The sequence below is a fragment of the Cetorhinus maximus genome, chromosome 17, assembly GCF_964194155.1.
Source record: "Cetorhinus maximus chromosome 17, sCetMax3.hap1.1, whole genome shotgun sequence".
Taxonomy (NCBI): Eukaryota; Metazoa; Chordata; class Chondrichthyes; order Lamniformes; family Cetorhinidae; genus Cetorhinus; species Cetorhinus maximus.
In genome coordinates this window covers 92,427,114-92,446,177 of record NC_135895.1, presented here as the reverse complement: position 1 = coordinate 92,446,177, position 19,064 = coordinate 92,427,114, and the positions used below count along the sequence as shown (strand labels likewise).

General features: G+C 42.3%; 1 protein-coding gene across 3 annotated transcripts in view; it reads left to right on the top strand.

The window, feature by feature from the left end:
- Positions 1 to 19,064, top strand: part of dnm3a (dynamin 3a) — a 270,426-nt gene that overhangs the window by 234,198 nt on the left and 17,164 nt on the right. For all 3 annotated transcript variants that reach the window (XM_078561578.1, XM_078561577.1, XM_078561576.1), the window contains 2 exons: positions 5,477 to 5,703; positions 8,266 to 8,493. In XM_078561578.1, coding sequence (XP_078417704.1) covers positions 5,477 to 5,703; positions 8,266 to 8,493 — 455 coding nt within the window. The remainder of the gene's footprint in view (positions 1 to 5,476; positions 5,704 to 8,265; positions 8,494 to 19,064) is intronic.

Below are 19,064 nucleotides of genomic sequence, written 5' to 3'. Positions count from 1 at the left end.
ATAGGCATTTACAATCAAATTTCTTGGCTTGCTTCCTGTACTGTAAGAACTTTAATATAAACTGCAATGTGAATGCAGCGCTCAGTGCCACAAACTGAATCTATGAATTTCTACTCTGAAAATGTTAATAGACACACATAAAGTAGCCATTGCTTGATTAATTATTCAGGTGCCAGTATTGAAATTTAACGTTTGTTTATCAGTGTCTTTATCGCACAACAAATTAATTTTTAAAAACTGGTTTCTTTCCCATGAATCTGTCCTCTGACTGTGCTCACACTAATAATTACTTTTCAAATAACTGAAGGAAATAAGAATCTGAGCAATAGGGAGAGGTTATCTGAACCATTAACTTAATTGTCTACTTTTTAAAATTAACAACTGAGTAGGTTAGACTGCAGTTATCCTCTATCTTTCTGTTTTTGTCAAACTCACAGTCCCATCTATGATTAGCCTTGGAATTAAATGTATACTTCTTTCTGCCCATTTCAGCAGATATTTGGTTGGTTCCTTTCCTGAGTAACTTGTAAATCATAGACCATAATTTTACATGGAGGTGGTGGCCCTGCCCCCAGCTGAATATCAGGGGCAAGTCTGCCTCCGCGTGGTAGAAAACCCTTGAGCTGATTTTACGACCTTTGGTCCATTAATTTACTTTTGGCGAGACTTCTGCCCCCATCTGGGTTCCAAGAGCCGTTAACCAATCAAATAGCCGGCAGCTCTCCAGTCCCAACAGCGCCATCGGGAATAGCCACTGCTCGGACTGCAGCAAGTCCCCAGCAAAGAGGAGCCATGTTGCCTGAGACCCCGGTAAGTCTGGGGTTTTGCCGGACCTGGCAGAGCCCAGAGAGGGGTTGGGGTGCCGCCATCAGAGGAGCAGGGGAGAGGAACATGTAAGGAGCATGGGCGGGTGGCTTCCATTGGGCACAAAGTGCCCGAACATAAGGGACCCCATGAACCACACTAGAACTAGGCTATGCCTGGTTAATCCAATGCCACTGGTAAAATACCAGCAGCGGCAGAAAGAGGCCCTTAAGTGGCCATTAATAGGCGACAGGAATGGTGCCACCGCAATCCCATCCAATTTTATGGCCCAAAGGAGTGGGGGCGGGCGGAGGTTAAAATTCCACCCATAATATCAGATCATATTATAAGATGATAAATCATATTTCAACTCAATTCAATAACAACAGCAATTCAAACTACAGAGTTCCCCATTAACTCTCATTTAGCAAATGGTTACATATTTTTGAAAGTATGTCATGTTACCTGACTCAGTTCGGAGAATTCTACTATTTTATACTGCAATTAATATTTTAAAAACTGAAATAATATTTGTTATCATTCAAACCAGAGCTACATAGAAAATTTCCAGCACAAAAGGAAGCCATTCAGCCCATCTCGCTTGTGTCAGCTGACAAAGAGCTATCCAGCCTAATCCCACTTTCCAGTTTAAAATAGCCTTATAGGTTACCAGGCTGACCCTGAAGCTGTTGGTTTATAAGGCCTGTGTTCTCAGCATCTTGCTGTATGACTGTGAAACATGGGAGACTTACAGGAAAAGAAACTCAATAATTTCCATTTTTGCTGTCTACAGTGGGTTATGGTTACAGTCTGACAGGACAAAATCACGAATTTACCAGTCCTGCCAAAGACAGAGCTCCCAAGCATGTTGGCACTAATCAAACAGAGGCGTCTTTGGTGGAATTGGCACGTCTTCAGGATGGAAGATGGTCACATACCCAAGGACCTTCTGTATAATGAGGTAGTGGGAGCTGGATAACCAGTGAGGCACCCAAGGCTTCACTTTACGGAGGCTTGCAAGCATGACATGAAGGCCCTAAACATTGACCTGGGAGTCACTAGTTGGCAAAAGAGGGAAATGGCGACACCTGTAGGCTGGCATGCACCATCATGACTACCTGTAGCTACAGCAGCTTGGCAACAGGCGCTAACGCCAGAAACAACAACCCACAATGTCACTTTGCAGCTTCATGTGCAGCGCTTGTGGCAGAACCTGCCTCTCAAGGATTGCCCTTCATGACCATCAAAGTGCACAAAGGTGCACACAACGAAGACACCCCACCTAAATGGATTGTTTGCTGCGTGTCCATCATCTCATGTAGATGGAAGGATGCCATCACGTAGGTTATGACACTTCAAGTGCATATCCAAGTATGGTCTTTACCCCTACCATCCTTTGAAGCAGCGAGTTCTAGACTTTCACCACTCTCTGGGTGAACAGATTTCTGCTCAACTCCCCTCTAATCCTTTTGGGAATCTATGCCTCCTTGTTATTGACCTCCTTCTGCTAGGGAAATAGGTCTTTCCTACCTTCTCTATCCAGGACCTCTCATAATTTTATACAACTCAATTAAATCTCCCCTCAGCCTCCTCAATCCAAAGAAAACCATCCCAGTTCATCCAATCTTTTCTCATAGCCAAAACTCTCTATTCCTAGCACCATCCTCTTAAAGCTCCTTTGTACCCCCTCTAGTGTGATCTCATCCTTTCTGTAATTCAGTGACCAGAACTACATATGGTACTCTAGCTGTGGCCTGACTAGTGTTTTGTATAGCTTTAGCATAATCTCTCTGCTCTTGTACTCCATGCCTCAACTAACAAAGGAAATTATCCCGTATGCCTTTTTAATGATCTTATCAACCTATCTTGCAACCTTTGGAAATCTGTGGACTTGCACTGCAAAGTTCCTTTGTTCCTACCATTTATTGTATATTCCCTTGCCTTGTTTACCCTCTCCAAATGAATTACCTCACACTTCACCAGACTGAATTCCATTTGCCACTTTACTGCCCACCTGACCAGTTTGTTCATATTTTCCTGCAGCGTGCAGCTATCTTCCTTATTATCAACCACATGACCACTTTTTGTATCATTTGTAAATCTCTTAATCATACTCCATACAATTAGGTCTAAGTCAGTGATATATCTCATGAAAAGCAAGGGGCTTTGTGTTTCCCAGAGTTTTTTCCCCCAAATTGACCTGAGCTTTTATCCAATTTTTTTTTTTGCCTCCCAGAAGATCTCATAGTTTTTGTGGGGGGGGTGAGGAATGTATAAATTGTGATACAAAAGCTTACGCAATTGTGTGGGACAGACTGGTGGATCAGAGGGTCTTTATCTTGCCACCCTTCTTTGTTTGTATAACCTACCCCTTTCTCCCTCATGTACTTATCAATCTAGGACAAGAAGGGTCGATTAGAGTAATGAATTTGATATAATCTACATAGATTTTAACAAGACTTTTAACAAGGCTCCACATGGCAGACTGGTCAGGAAAATTAAACCTCATGGGGTCCGAGAGAAAGTGGCAAGTTGGATCCAAAATTGGCTCAGTGGAAGAAGGCAAAGTGTTATGGTTGACAGGTGATTTTGAGATTGGGTCCCTTGCTGTTCGTGATATATATCAATGATTTGGACTTAAATGTAAGGGGCATGATTCAGGAGTTTGCCGCAGCTAGAGTACTGCATACAGCTCTAGCCAATGCATTACAGGAAAGATGTGATCGTGCTAGGGATGATATAGAGGAAATCTATGAGCATGTTGCCAGAAAGAGAGAATTTTAGCTAGCGAGGAAAGATTGGATAGGCTGGGGTTGTTTCCTTTGGAACAGAGCAATCTTCAGGGAGAATTAATTGAGGCATGAAGCTATGAGCTGATGGGAAGGACCTATTTCCATTAGCAGGTCAATAACCAGAGGGGATAGATTTAAAGCAATTGATGAAAGGATTGGAGGTGAATTAAAGAGTAATATTTTGATCCAGAGGGTGGTGGGCGTCCAGAACTCTCTGCCTGAAAGAGTGATAGAGCCAGAAACCCTCACCGTATTTAAAAAAAATACTTGGATGCACACTTGAGGTACTGTAACCTACAGGACTATGGACCAAGAGCTGGAAGGTGGGATTATGCTGGATACAAATGGCCTCCTTCTGCCCCGTAAATCTGTTTACTCTGTTTGTTTCTGGTATTTGAAAAGTGTTGACTATCCTGCTGCTGCTTTTAGGTCATTGGCAATTTCTTCAGCAGCTAAACGATGATAATCAACCCTGCACACAAACTCAAGCCATTCAACAGTGATCTGAGCAGGTTGGCTGCCTCCTTTACTCATATTACTGGGTTCTCACGCTGAATCAGCAATCTATTCAGTGAATAACTGAGCTGTGCTGACCACAAGGACCCTAACTCTGTCTAATTTATCTTGGGTAGGAGCAGAGTAATTGGCTTGAATATTGGCAGCTGGAAGCCCTTCCTGTTGTTAAAGGGTACCGGGCTGTCCGGCAGGAACCTTTAAAACGGGCTGAGTTTTCCTTCCAGGGTGAGAAACAGAGGTCAGGATTACTTTCTGAGTAAAGGGCAAGTAGGGATGGGCAACAAATGCTGGCCTAGTCAGCAATGCACACGTTCCATGAAAGAATTTTTAAAATCCACAGCCTTGTCTACAGAACACGATTAATTTGAATCCTGCACTTCCAGGCTCCCCCTTTAGAGTAATGTTTTTTATGGGAGGTGGGCATTGCTGGCTAAGCCAGCATTTATTTCCCATCCTTAATTGCCCTTGTTTAGAGGGCATTTAAGAGTCAAGCACATTGCTGTAGGCCAGACCAGGTAAGGATGGCAGATTTCCTTCCCTAAAGGACATTAGTGAACCAGATGGGTTTTTACAACATCCGGCAATGGTTTCAAGGTCATAATCAGTCCTTTAATTCCAGATTCTTATTGAATTCACTTACTGCCATGGTGGGAATTGCACCTGGGTCCCTAGAGCATTACTGTAGAATACTAGTCCAGTGACAATACAGATAAATTCCTGCCACTGCCTCCCCTACTGTAATTGTTACTTCTTTAATATTCCAATTGTTAACTGACCACTATTTTATTGTTTAAAGCAGAGTGAAAACCTTTTAAGTCAAGCAAATATAGCATTTGAATCTAACTCTGAATCTAACTCTCTCGTATATGGGCGGGTAATAAAATGCTGCTGCATGTAATATTTTTTACAAGTACTAAAACCTGCATGATAAAATGATTAAATATGATTGAAACTTATCTTTTTAAATATGTACCAACAGAATACAAAATATTCTTCCATGGGATTGTAGGCAAGGCTAACATTTGTTTCCCACCCCTATTTGCCCTTGAGAAGGTGGTGGTGAGCCATTTTCTTGAATCACTGTAATAGAATATTAATGAAAATAGAAACTTAAAAGCACAGATGGCAAGGACATTGTGCAACAAATGATGTATTGTTTTTAACTCATTGAATTTCAATGCTGATTCCTTTCCAGCAGCAGTCTTGACAAAATAGCAACATGCTGATATTTGATTCAGTTTCAGCTAAATTAATTGGATTTTCCTGTTTTCTTCGAAACTGAGGGGAGCTTTACACATTGCAGATAGACTTTATCATGAATTTAGCAACATATTTATGCAATTTTTTTGAATAATGTTCCATAGACTAAGGACTTTATCAACGCAGAGCTTTTAGCAAAACTGTACTCCTCAGAGGACCAAAACGCTTTGATGGAAGAGTCACCTGAGCAGGCCCAATGGCGTAATGAAACACTACGAACGTACAATGCCATCAGTGAAGCACTGAATATTATTGGTGATATCAACACTAATACGATAACTGTCCCCTTGCCTCCTCCCGTGGATGATTCCTGGCTACGTTCAGGGTGCAGGTATGAATGCAGAAATGACTGTTTAAGTGACAACTTCATATTAATTTATCATCTATTCTATCTTTTAATCCTGAGGGAATTGTATTTATATATTTAATTTAAAATAACTGTGTGTTTGTTTCACAGAGATTTAATGGTTTTACATAAATTCCCAGTTGGAACTAAGGTGGTTCTACTCAGCCCCATCACTATGCCTTCACCTCATTCTCAGAAGGAAGCCCTATTGCACTTATTAGATTTGTTCTTGCCAGGTTTTAAAATAAAACTTTTTGTGTTGGGGACTTGAATTTGTGCTTATAACTCACGTTTTATTTCTTATGCCACATAACCCTTATTTGGGTAACTGTCTCCACTCTGCTCTTATGTCCTGCACAACCTTATCTCACACTTTTTTGGCTTTTTTGGATTTTCCCCTCCTACCCCACAACTCGTTTGAATCTTTCCTCAATGTGTCATGTGCTCTCTCCACAGCAAAATGGCTACCTCTCTGGTTTAGGTGTACATGAAAGTCACCCTATTTGTGGAACCTTTCCTGCTTCTAAAAGTAGTCCCAGTTTCCCATGAAACAGAAGCCCTCCCTTAACCACCATCCTTCCAGCTATGGATTGACAATCTTAGTATTTCTCTTCCTGTCTGGAAGAAACTCAAGATCACCCTATTTACAGAGCTGCGAACCACAAATATGTATACCCCAGCTGAGCAGCCTGGTGCTCTCAGTCAGAGCAGTTAGCAATTTGAAGTGAGCACAACTATAAATTTCTGTAAAGAAATACTGCAACTATAACCATTTTAATAGAAGACAGATTTCTGATTCATCACAATAAATGCACTGAATTGCTTCAGAAATGATTCTCAAAAATTCTGCCTTCCCACTTAAGATAAGTCAAACAAGTCTCTAGAATATTGTCTAATTTTACATATATGTCCTTGATCAGTTTCCCTCCTTATTGTAATATTTCATTGATCCTAGAAGCTCAGTAACTATTGTATTCCATACAGTATTTCAGTAGTTATTCTTTTGGGTTTTCAGATTAATAACAACAGCAAGGGATTCAATCCCTGTTCTGGCTGAGGTAGACTCAGGGCCTCATCCTTACCCTACCCATAGTAAATCCCTACCCAGAGTAGACCACGTTGCATGGTTCAGTGAATATTCACCAGGGACTTGCCTTCAGGCGGAGAACTGAAGAAGAAGCAATTATTCTTATAACCCCCAATCCTGTCCTAATGATATATGTAGTTAGTGCTTTTTAAATGTGTCAATTGATACATTTGTTTTAGTTGCGATCAACTCTTAATGCCCACTGCTCTTTGGGGAAGGGATATTCCTTCTAATCACTTGCATTCCCTGAGGCTTAATTTGTAAATTCACATTCCAGTTCTATGATCACATTAGATGTCAAGTAATCACCATTTTAAAAACATGGATAATATCACTCCTCAAACTACTTTTGTCAAATTGGAGCAATTTTGGTTCCATAATATAACTTGGAAATCCTTGGTTTCAGAATCAAGCATGTTATTCTTTTCTTAATCCTGCACATATCAACGTTCTTTTGGAAGGTTCCCTGAAAATTTTATGGGAACAAACATTTTGGTTCTTCTGGCTGTTCAGCAGAGATCAGTGAAAAATATTCTGTATCTCAAGCATTGCTGTTCATTTTTCTTTTCGTGGAAATTCTGGCTCAGTACCATGATACTTCCCTCCCGAAGTGGAATTTTGCAACTCTTATACTATCCAAACTGCTTTATTGACCTTAAATAATCTCTAAATATTTTAGTCACCATCTGTTTTCCTCTACAAGCACTTTCTGCAGTTCCTTTTAAACTAAATAAAGAGACTACAATATATAAGGAAACACTGAATAAAGGAAGTATTTTGTTAAAAAAATCTAGATCATATAAATCACTCGCCTTTTTTTTTACAAAGTTTCTATTTTTATTTTTAAAAGGCTTTATTCCACTGATGTACGTATTTGATACCATATTTAGAGGCTAAAAAATACTCTTGAAGGTGGCTTTTAAAGCAGTTAATACTTAAAATCTTAGTGGTGATTTTTTTTTTACCCTCAATTTTTTTGCAATCTTTTTCAGTCACATGTCCATTACCTATCACGCTTCAGTGAGCTAAAGCCTAGGGTTAAAGTTGGCTGTAATATTCCTCAGCACAGGGCTTTGTCCTCAAGAGGAGAATTCCCAATTGCACTTGTACCAGTGTTCTGATTTCCATCCTTATGGTGTGTATGAATGGGACTGTCGATTTAGTTTAGTTTTGTGTTGTGGACCAATAGCTATAAGAATTGTTTTGAGAATGCCAAAACCCTTCACTCAGGACTGTTGCTACCACCAGGAGGAAGGCTTTTCTTGTATCAGTTTGGACTCAAATATGGAATCCCAGAGATGAATACTTACCTGCTTGCCTTTCCAATCCGTCCAGATTTGTTATCATTTTCAAGTGTAATACAATCTAGTGTAAAGAAACAAGAGTTAATTATATTTATATAACAGTTATCTTTGACATATCTTTGAGGAACAACTCTAAATAAACTTAATGTATTGCAGAACTCCACCTCCAAGTCCTGCAACTCAACACTGGCAACCTATATCTGGTCATCCACCAGGCAGACCATCTGGACGAGGCCCTCCCTCATCCATTCCACCAATAGGGGCCCCTCCCATTCCCTCTCGCCCAGGCACTCACCCTGTCCTCTGTATTTCCAGCAATGCCGACTTACTTGGATGTCCCCCGCAGATCCCTTCAAGGCCTGCACGTGGCCGCAATGTCCCAAGGTAAGTAGTTACATTGATCTCCAACCTCTTGATTAACAGTTATGCACCTGGCTTTAAGATAAAAGCAAAATACTGCGGATGCTGGAAATCTGAAACAAAAACAAAATGCTGGAAAAACTCAGGAGGTCTAGCAGCATCTATGGAGAGATAAACAGAGTTAACGTTTCCAGTCCGTATGACCCTGTTCAAATTTTATGTGCTGGTCCACTCCTCCGCCACCCCCAACTCCTCATCCTCTTCCAACAGCACCTGTCCATGCATCGCAGAAAGTGCAACATCCGCCCCTTTACCTCCTCCCTCCTCACCGTCGAAGGCCCCAAACTCTCCTTTCAGGTGAAGCAGCGCTCACTTGCTCCTGCTTAAATTTGGCTAACTGCATTCGCTGCTCCCAATGTGGTCTCCTCTACACTGGGGAGACTAAACACAGACTGGGTAACTGCTTTGCGGAACACCTTCTCTCAGTCCGCAAGCATGACCCCGACCTTCCTGTCGTTTGCCATTTCAACCCTCCACCCTGCTCTCATGCCCACATGTCCGTTCTTGGCCTGCTACAATGTGCCAGTGAAGCCCAAAGCAAACTGGAGGAACATCACTTCATCTTCCGATTAGGCACTTCACAGCCTTCCAGACTTAACATTGAGTTCAACAACTTCAGACCATGAACTCTCTCCTCCCTCTTGACTCCTTTTATAATCCAAGTTTTATTTAGTTATTTATTTTTTAACATTATTTTATTCATTTAATGATTTGTTCATTTTTTTATCCTTTTTCCCCAAACCCCCTCCCTCCCCCCACAAGGTAATCTGTTACTTGTTTTTATGTTTTGCTTTATGACCCTCGTTCTGCTATTAACACCTCCTGCTATCTGACCTTTATGCCACTCTCAGCACCTTCTTTAGTCTTTAGTCTTCACCACTACCATTAACACTCCTTTGTTTTGTGTCCATGACATCTTTGTCAATCTCTCCTTAGCTATCACCTATCCCTGATCTTCTATCTCGTTCAACCTGTTCTACTCCCTCTTAAATAGTATAAAATCCATCATATCCAACTTTTCTTTAGTTCTAAAGAAAAGTCATACGGACTCGAAACGTTAACTCTGTTTCTCCCTCCACAGATGCTGCTAGACCTGCTGAGTTTTTCCAGCATTTTCTGTTTTTATTTCTGCTGTTGTTGTGTGTACTTGGCTTTCTTTGCCTTAAATCAATTCTGTAGTCCAGTGCTCTGATTCATCAGTTTGACCATAATATGTCATTGTTTCAGTTTATTTAATTAATTACAGCAGAGCTAGAAAATTACATGAGAAATAAAACAGTAGATTCCTTTACCCTTGCAGTTGCTTGATTTAAGTGTCCTGGGTAGGAGAAATACATACATTATTTCATTTATTCCTGAAGTGTTTAGGGGATAACCTCCAAAACGGGTGTGGGGATTAACACACGCTCTTTCATTGCGATGCAGGCAACGTGTTAAATTTATACTTCTTGCTGTTTTAAATGATTCCTGCATACAGCCATTGCTATCTGCATTGTTGTTTGGCTACACATATCGTCAGGGAGCCAGATACCACGAGTGGCTAGTGCTACTTAAAGACAGCCTGAAGGAGAGGTGTTATTTTGGCTGGGAGAAGTGGTGGGAGTCCTTTGAAAAGTGAACTGTGCTATTGATACTTGAGGAATGGCTGAACATGTGACACAACGTACATCAAGGTTTTCCGACAGCGCACTGAAGGTCTTAGTGTGAGACGTGGAGAAAAGTATGCACAGGTGGCCAGGAAATCCTTCAGACACTGTGGGAAGATGTAGCGTAGCACAAATCAACATGTAACCCCACACACACCCTGGGATACCCCCCTTCCCCAGTAATGTCCTAACCCTGCAACCTCTTCCCTTGCCTGAGGCCACACCCCCCCCCCCCCCACACCCCCCACTCTTATGGCTGGTCTAATAAGTAGAGACCTGCCTGTGAACCCCCCTAAAAGTGATGTGGTGCTGCCTGCGAAGTCTGGCACTGATGACTGCAAGTACTGCCCGAAGCAAACAAGCCCCAAAGTCCCGAGTGAAGTGCAGCTCACCAAGTGCATGCTACTTATGTTCTGTTGTGAAACACGTCAGTGTGTTGTACTCGGATGATCTAGTGTGTGGGGGGATGATTCCGGCGAGCTGAGCTTATAATGATATGCAGATGTATTACGATGAAGTTCCCGACGTGCAGTGGCGGGATATGCAGCCCGCCATTGATGAGCAGAATGGACGATTGCAAACTGGCTTCATGACAGCATGAAACTGATTTTTGGCCTTCCCACCATATTGTCCGCTCATGCCCGCCATGATGCCTGGCACCAGTGGGCACGGAAAATTCCACCCTAGTTGTCATGGTGAGAGACTTCAATGTTCAAATGGTATATCCTTCCAACTGCACACTAGCCTCGTTCCCTGCTCAGTTCACTACCCCAGGACTCTACTAACAACATTCCCTATCAACCAATACAAAACTTTCAATTCATATGCTTTAACCCACCATCACACACTTTGTAATTTGAAAGTCCATAACTCTCAGATCGCATGCATTGGCAGCTATTCAAGCAAGACAGCCACATCAGCCAAACGTACCTAACGTCACTCACTACTCCCCTTTCTTGCAGGAGAAGGTGGCGCATGGCAGGAGGCAGTAGGAAAGAACAGGAGGGGGACAACTGCATTTTTTTATTCAGTCATGAAATGTGGGTGGAGCTAGGGAGGTCAGCATTTATCGGCCATCTCTAATTGCCTTTGAGGTAGTGATGGTGAACTCCCTTCTTGAATGCTGCAGCCCAGGTGATGAACATAAGCCCACTGAGCTGTTTAGCAGGGAGTTCCAGGACATTGACCAAGTGACAATGAAAGAACAATGATGTGTTTCAAAGTGTGCATGTTGTAAGTCTTGGAGGGGAACTTGCAGGTGGTGGTGATGTTCTCATTCTTTTAGGTGGTAAAGGTCACTGGTTTGGGAGGTGCTCCCAGAGACCCCTGTGGAGGAGACAGTGTTGGCCATCCTGAAAGGGATATTGCTGACACCATGACCAAAGGAGGGCTAAAAGTATTGGTGATTAGGGTGTCTGCATACTAAATGCTCCTTCTCTCTTTCTATTTCTTGTTCTTCCCACAATCTCTTCTGAACTGCAACCTGCATGTATGCATACTCATCTCACCTTCTCCTCTCCCATCACCACAATGCAACCATATACTGTTTTAATTTCAGATACCCAAGACCTGGAACCTTCCCAGTGAAATAAAGAGAAAAGAGACTGATACTCCACGTAGCTTAGAAGCTAGAACAGAGCAGGGATCTGCTATGGTGAGACACCAAACACAAGCATGCAGGAGTAGGACAGGGGGAAAGAATAACCCAGGTGCCAGCTTGCTGGAGGGAGAGGTAGCACTCTAGTTCTGCGGAGGAGTCAGATGAGAACTTTGCTAGACTGACTAGGCTACAGAAGAAAGCAGATGAGTGTACATAAACAAATGCTTGACACTGGAAAGCTTGAACAAAATGTCAAGGAGCATGAAGAAATCCAGCACCAACTTGGCACTGGGCATTGTGCAGCATTTGGAGCCCATCCTTTCCAGCTCACCGCCACCTTCCCAAGGGCAGTTAGGGATGGGCAATAAATGCTGACTTAGCCAGCGATGTCAACAATCCATAAATAAATTTTAAAAAATGAATGGGAGGTCAGCTCCATTATTATATCTATGGAACCTTCTGTGATGCAGCATCTGATGGCCAATATCACAGCTTTCTTTGCTGCACAAAAGGCTTTCATCAAAGGTTTGAGTGGCGCAGTGGATGATCAGACTGCTGTTATCATGGCTCTAGATACCATTGTTCAAAGGGCTTACAGGATGTTACAGCAGTCCATCCATCTGTTCTTCAACAGACGCTTAGGATTGCTAAACTGTCACCCTGGGAGAGTGGCAGTGATTCCATGGAACACAAACCCGCTGTTCTCTTTCACGATGACAGCATTCCTACTCCCACTCTCCCCATGCACTTGTTGTGTCAGCCAGTTGGTTCAGATTGCTGCAGCTCAGGCTGAGATAGTGCAGTCTAAAACTGAGCTCTCTAAGCCCAAAGCTACTCGTCCTCCAAGCCGTTAGCAGTCTCAGTTTAAGGTTAGCAGCCTTCCAGCACCTTCTGCATCCAATGGGGAGGCACTGCTTTGGAGCACTAGAATAGGCAAAGGCAAAGGCACGAAGGGAGTGCATGAAGAAAATTAGCTTAATTTTGTATGCATTATGTAATGAGTGAATTTATGAAATTGGATTGGAATGTGTAATTCAGGTAGTTTTTAATTGTTTCTTGTCGAAGAAAGCACAATGAGATGGTCAGTGATAGAGGAAAGATAAGGAATGTGGGACTATCGGTGAATCGTGGAGTGTGGTTGCGGTTACTGGATGAATAATCTGATCATGTAGAAACTGAGCAGAAAGGGGCTATGTACCTTACTGCCTCTCTTCCTCTTCCTGCTCCTCCACTTCCTGTTGCACTTCCTCTACCTTCTCCTCCTCCTCCTCCTGCTTCTTAACTACTTACCATAATAGGTGATAACAAGGACTGTTCCCTCATCATTGCCAGGCTGTGCAACATATTACCACTCAGCTGAGTACTGTAGGATTCTTCCAGAGCGGAAAAGACAGCGGAAGCATTGCTTGAAGAGGTTGATGTTGTGTCCTGTAATGTTCCTGCTGTGCACATATGTGGGTTTTGGATCAGACTCCTGAGCCATGTCATTAGTGGATAACCCTAGTTGTCCAGTAGCCAGCCTTTGGCTTATATGGTAGTTCAAATACAGGTGGCACAGAGGACTAGTGCAGAATGAAGGAATCGTGACTGGTGCCAGGTTAATGGGCATTGGCCTGCATGAAGCACTGACTGTGGCCACACATCAGCTGCAATGTAAGGGAGTGAAATCCCCTTCAGTTTATGAAAATAGCAGAGTTCACATGAAGCACACTTACAGTAATGTACATGCAGAAATTGGTACCCTGCACATGGAAAAGACTGCAATCCGTGCAAAGCCTAGCCGTCGCTCTGCACATTTTTCTCTGGAAAGAGGGAATGAGATAAACGTATTTCTGTGGGCATAGGAAGCCTCAGTGACCTTCCTTGAACAGCAGTGCACTGCAAACTGCATGATGTTGCTTATATCGCCAGCCTGGAAGAAGCCAGATGAATAATAGTTAAGAGCCACAGTCACCTTGGCAGTTACAGCTATCCTTGCCCTGCTTTCAGATTGCAGTTCTGGCTGCAGCAATTGGCAAATTTCAGTCATGACCTCTTTGGTGAAGTGAAGTGAAGACATCCGAAGTATTGGTCCTCACTGAAGTTCAGGTAAGATAGTTGTTTCCTGAAGACCTTAGGTGGATATGGCCTCGTGCTGAGAGCCCTTCTACCCATTCCTCCTCCACCCTCATCTATCAGCTTGTCCTGCTTTGCATAGCCTCTCTTCATTCTTTCAGTCATGCTTAGTTCCTAGAGGAAGCCCCACAGCTTATTTCAGCACAAGGTTTTAAATTATCAAAAAACTACTTCAGCCCCAGTCAGACCACTCTCTGTAAACAATGCAAACTTGAGCCAAATACAGGAAATCTCCAAAAATATGCACAATTGCACCAGTAGCCGGAAGAAATAATCTGGTAACCAACCTGTAATAGTTCATAATCCATTTAAATAGCACTGGTGGTGAGGGCTCCTGTCCACAAAAGCAGAACAAATCTAATCCGACCAATTATTGCCCATCATTCTACTTTAAATCATCAGCAAAGTGCTAGAAGGTGTTATCAACACTGCTATCAAGCAGTACTTACTCAGCAACAACTTGCTCACCAGTGCTTGGTTTGAGTTCTGCCAGGGCCACTTGGCTCCAGACCTCATTACAGCCTTGGTCCAGACATGGACAAAAGAGCTGAATGCAAGAGATGAGGTAAGAGCGGCTACCCTTAACATCAAAGCAGCATTTGACTGAATGTGGCATCCAGGAGTCTTAGCAAAATTGAAGTTAATGGGAATCAAGGGCAAACTCTGCACTGGCTTGCACCATACCTAACTCAAAGGAAGATGTTCGTGGCTGTTGGAGGTCAATCGTTGCAGTCCCGGGATATCGCTGCAAGAGTTCTTCAGGATAGTGCCCTGGGCTCAACTATTTTCAGCTGCTTCAGCAATAACTATCATAAGGTCAGAAGTGGGGATGTTTGTTGATGATTGCACTGTATTCAGTCCCATTCAATGTAGACCATTTGATTGGCACGCCATCCACCACCTTGAACATTCACTCCTTCCAACACCGGTGCATAGTGGCAGTAATGTGTACCATCTACAAGATGCACTGCAGGAATTCGCCAAGACTCCTTCCAGAGTGCCTTGAAAATCCATGACCTCTAACACCTAGAAGCAGTACAGCGGGTACATGGGAACACCACCACCTGCAACTTTCCCTCCTAGTCACACACCATCCTGACTTGGAGACTTATTGCTGTTCCTTCACTGTTGCTGGGTCAAAATACTCCCTATAACAGCACCGTGGATGAACCTGCAACACAGGGACTCTAATGGTTCAAGAAAATGGCTTATCACCACTTTCTCATGGGCAATAAATGACAACATCCAATGAATGAATTAGAAAAATCCATTTAACGTCATGTTCAGCTGAGGTTCAGGCACAGCATTAGCTGGAGTTTAAAGTTTGAAAATGGCAGTATAGGCAGCAAACCAGCATTGTATATTGATTTATGTTATCAGCTAGCTGCATTACTTGTTGCTAGCGGTGATTATCCACCTACATACAAACCCCTTTACTAAGAGTTCATCATGTCAGAAGTGTGCACACACATCTTGAACCCCATTTTCAATCCTTAAGTGACTGTATAGAGCCTAAAAGAACAGCACAATTTTGCCTCCTTAAAATAATTCATGCAAACATTCTTTATGATCAGGCTGAAACGAAACATATGCAAATATTGGAAGAAACTGTTGATCTGATTATAGGTCTTCTGATCTTTCTTTCCTGAATTTGGGGCAAAAAATTAGCTGAGGGAAAATTCTTTCAAGATGTTTGTTTCTGAAAATTTAAGGGTTTTAATCAGATAAAAGGGGTTGACTTATGAGGAAAGGTTGAGCAAGTTGGACCTATACCCATTTAAGTTTAAAAGAATGAAAGGTGATCTTATTGAAACGTAAGATTCTGAGGAGGCTTGACAGGGTAGAGGCTGAGAGGATGTTTCCCCTCGTGAGGGAATCTAGAAATAAGAGGCACAGTTTCAAAATAAGGAGTCTCCCATTTAAGACAGAGATGAGGAGGAATTTCTCCTCTCAAAGGGTCATTAATCTTTAGAATTCTCTTTCACAGAGACCAGGAGGCTGGGCCATTGAATATCTTCAAGGCTGAGTTAGATAGATTTTTGATCTACAAGGGAGTTAAGGGTTATGGGGAAGGAGTTGAGGCCTAATCACATCAGCCATCATCTTAAGTGATTGGCAGAGCAGGCTCAAGGGGCCGAATGGCCTGCTCCTATTTCTTATGTTCTTATGTTGTGTTCTTATGTTCAAAACCGTTTTAGGAGGAACAAGCAAAATACTTCAAATAATAGGTATGAGCAGTAAATGCTTGCCTTGCCAACAACATCCACATCCTGAGAATGAATAAATGCTTACAAATATTCTCAAACAGTATCATGTCAAAAGATAGTAATGTGCATCATTAGCTGAGTCCTCAGCTCCTTGTACCCTCAGAATCTGCTTCAGTATGTGATGCAGAGAAAACAATGGTGCACTCTGTTATTGCTGCTGCTTGGTAAACAGAGAAATGTGCCAAATAGGGAAAGTGATACAACACTCTGCAGTATATCAAATAGGGGGTTATATGTTTAACTACTTTTGGAATTTGTATTTCAAAGGGTAATTATTTGGATTAAACTTAAATTCAGAATGCTTATTTGAAATTCTGTGCATTATCTTTTTATTAATTGCAATCACACAACTAACAGTTGCAGATTTGTAAACTGAAAATGTGAGTGTTAAATTCTTTTAATATTTACACATACACACAGAGGAACTCAAGTAATGTAATACTTTATGTTCAGAGTTCCACACTGATTTTCTTAATTTGATCATTTTTAGAGCAATTTCTTTTAATTCAGTTGCCCAAACATTTCATTCACATGGTTGGAAAGTATGAATCATGGAAATATGGTCAATGCAACTTTATAATGTTTTAAAACTGAAGGAAATCACATTTCAAAGTGATTAGTCTACAACTAATTTGAGGACTTCGTGATTGAAACTTGATATTAGAATTTCATTTTCAAGAGCCACAAAACTCTTCAAAATTTTGTTTTTGCAGTGCTGCCCAATGATTGATTATGTCCTTAGATACTTATCTGAGGGTACATGTGAAAGAGGCCCTGAAATGATAAACCAACTTTTTATTCTCTCTTTTCTTTGAGCTACAGGGATCTCCTAGCTGATGATTTTAGAACTTAATACTCACCCACACCAACCAAATCAGAGATATAATTCGATTCAGTGCCTATAGGCAGCTGCTTTGAGTGTCACTTCCTGGTCACTATTGTAGCCACTAAAAGGGAAACCATATTTCATTATTCCTTTTTTGTATCACCTATTTGCAGCTTTTGCCCGTTTCCTTTATATCCTTTTGTCTCCCAGCCTGTGGAATGGTTACAGCTCTTTGCTTTTGTATAAGCCCTTTCTTCACCAACACTCAAGAAGCCATTGAGGACAAAGCAAATTACTTGATTGACATCTGATCCACTAGCCTAAATATTCAGTTTTGCCACCATCAGCTTACCCTTGTTACAGCATGTACTATCTACAGGGTGTGCTGGAACAAGTCACAAAGCTTTTGTGGTTGCACCTCACAAACCTGCAACCTTCATCACCTAGAAGGCCAAGGGCAGCAGGTGCATGGGGACATCACCACCTGCAAGTTCTGCCCTAAGTCATTCACAATCTGACTTGGAAATATATTGACATTCCATCATTGACACTCTGAAACCCTCTACCTAACAGCATTCTGGAAGCACCTTCATTACATGGACTGCAGTGATTCAAGAAGGTGGTGCATCACCATTTTAGGGGGAGATGGTGGCATAGTGGTAATGTCATTGGACTCGTAATCCAGAGGCCTGGGCTAGCGCGCTGGGAATATGGGTTCAAATCCCACCACAGCAGCTGGTGGAATTTGATTCAATTAATACAATCTGGAATTGAAAAGCTAGCCTTAGTAATGGTGACCATGAAACTATCATCGATTGTAGTAAAAACACATCTGGCTCACTAATATCCTTTAGGGAAGGCAATCAGCTGACCTTACCTGGTCTGGCCTACATGGGACTACAGACCCACAGCAATGTTGTTGACTCTTAACTGCCCTCTGAAATGGCCTAGCAAGCCACTCAGTTCAAGGGCAATTAGGGATGGACAACAAATGCTGGCCTTGCCAATTACATTCACATCCCATGAAGGAATATATTAAAAATTTCTCAGCGCAACTAGTAATGGATGATAAATATCAAAATGAATGAAGAAATAGGTCTTCTACTTAGGTAAAAAACAAAAAACTGCGGATGCTGGAAATCCAAAACAAAAACAGAATTACCTGGAAAAACTCAGCAGGTCTGGCAGCATCGGCGGAGAAGAATAAAGTTGACGTTTCGAGTCCTCATGACCCTTCAACAGAATTGAGTAAAATTAGGAGAGGGGTGAAATATAAGCTGGTTTAAGCTTTTTCACCTTAAACCAACTTATATTTCACCCCTCTCCTAATTTTACTCAATTCTGTTGAAGGGTCATGAGGACTCGAAACGTCAACTTTATTCTTCTCCGCCGATGCTGCCAGACCTGCTGAGTTTTTCCAGGTAATTCTGTTTTTGTTTTCTACTTAGGTGTCTTGTTATTTTTTAATTAGGAAAAACTAGTGAGTAAATGTGCCATCCTTCAAAATAAAAGTTTTATAAAGCCATATGACCATGGGCAGAATTTTCCGCTTGTCAGGCAGGCCCGACCTGAACAAGCATGACATCATGTGTGATGACATCACAGGCCCATTAAGGCCATTAAAGTGCCAACTGAATTAAATTTTTCGCAGCCCGTCCAACCTTACGGGTTGGTGGGCAGGCAGAAAGGCCAAGCGGCCTTTGGATTTTTTGTGAAACCTCATCCATAGGTGGGATGAGGTTTCGTTCAGCGATTTTAAAAAAATTAAAAATTTTCAAACTAATTTCTAACGTGTCCCTGCTCATGTGACAGAGTCTCAGGGAGTCTTTCCTGCGCTACCTCGCGCGCATGTGCAAGCCTGTGCACTTGTCCTCCTCCCCACCACCCCCCCCCCAACACAGGCAGCACTGCAGCACGTGTTTGACACTGGGCAGGCCTTGATTGGCCTGTCAGCGTGAAATTGCGGTCTGGCCCTAATTGCTGGCGATGGTCGGCTTCCCGACCGTCCCTGCTCACCCCCGCCAAGCCCGCCTGACAAGGGCAAAATTCGGCTCCATGATTCATACTTTCTAAGCAAATGA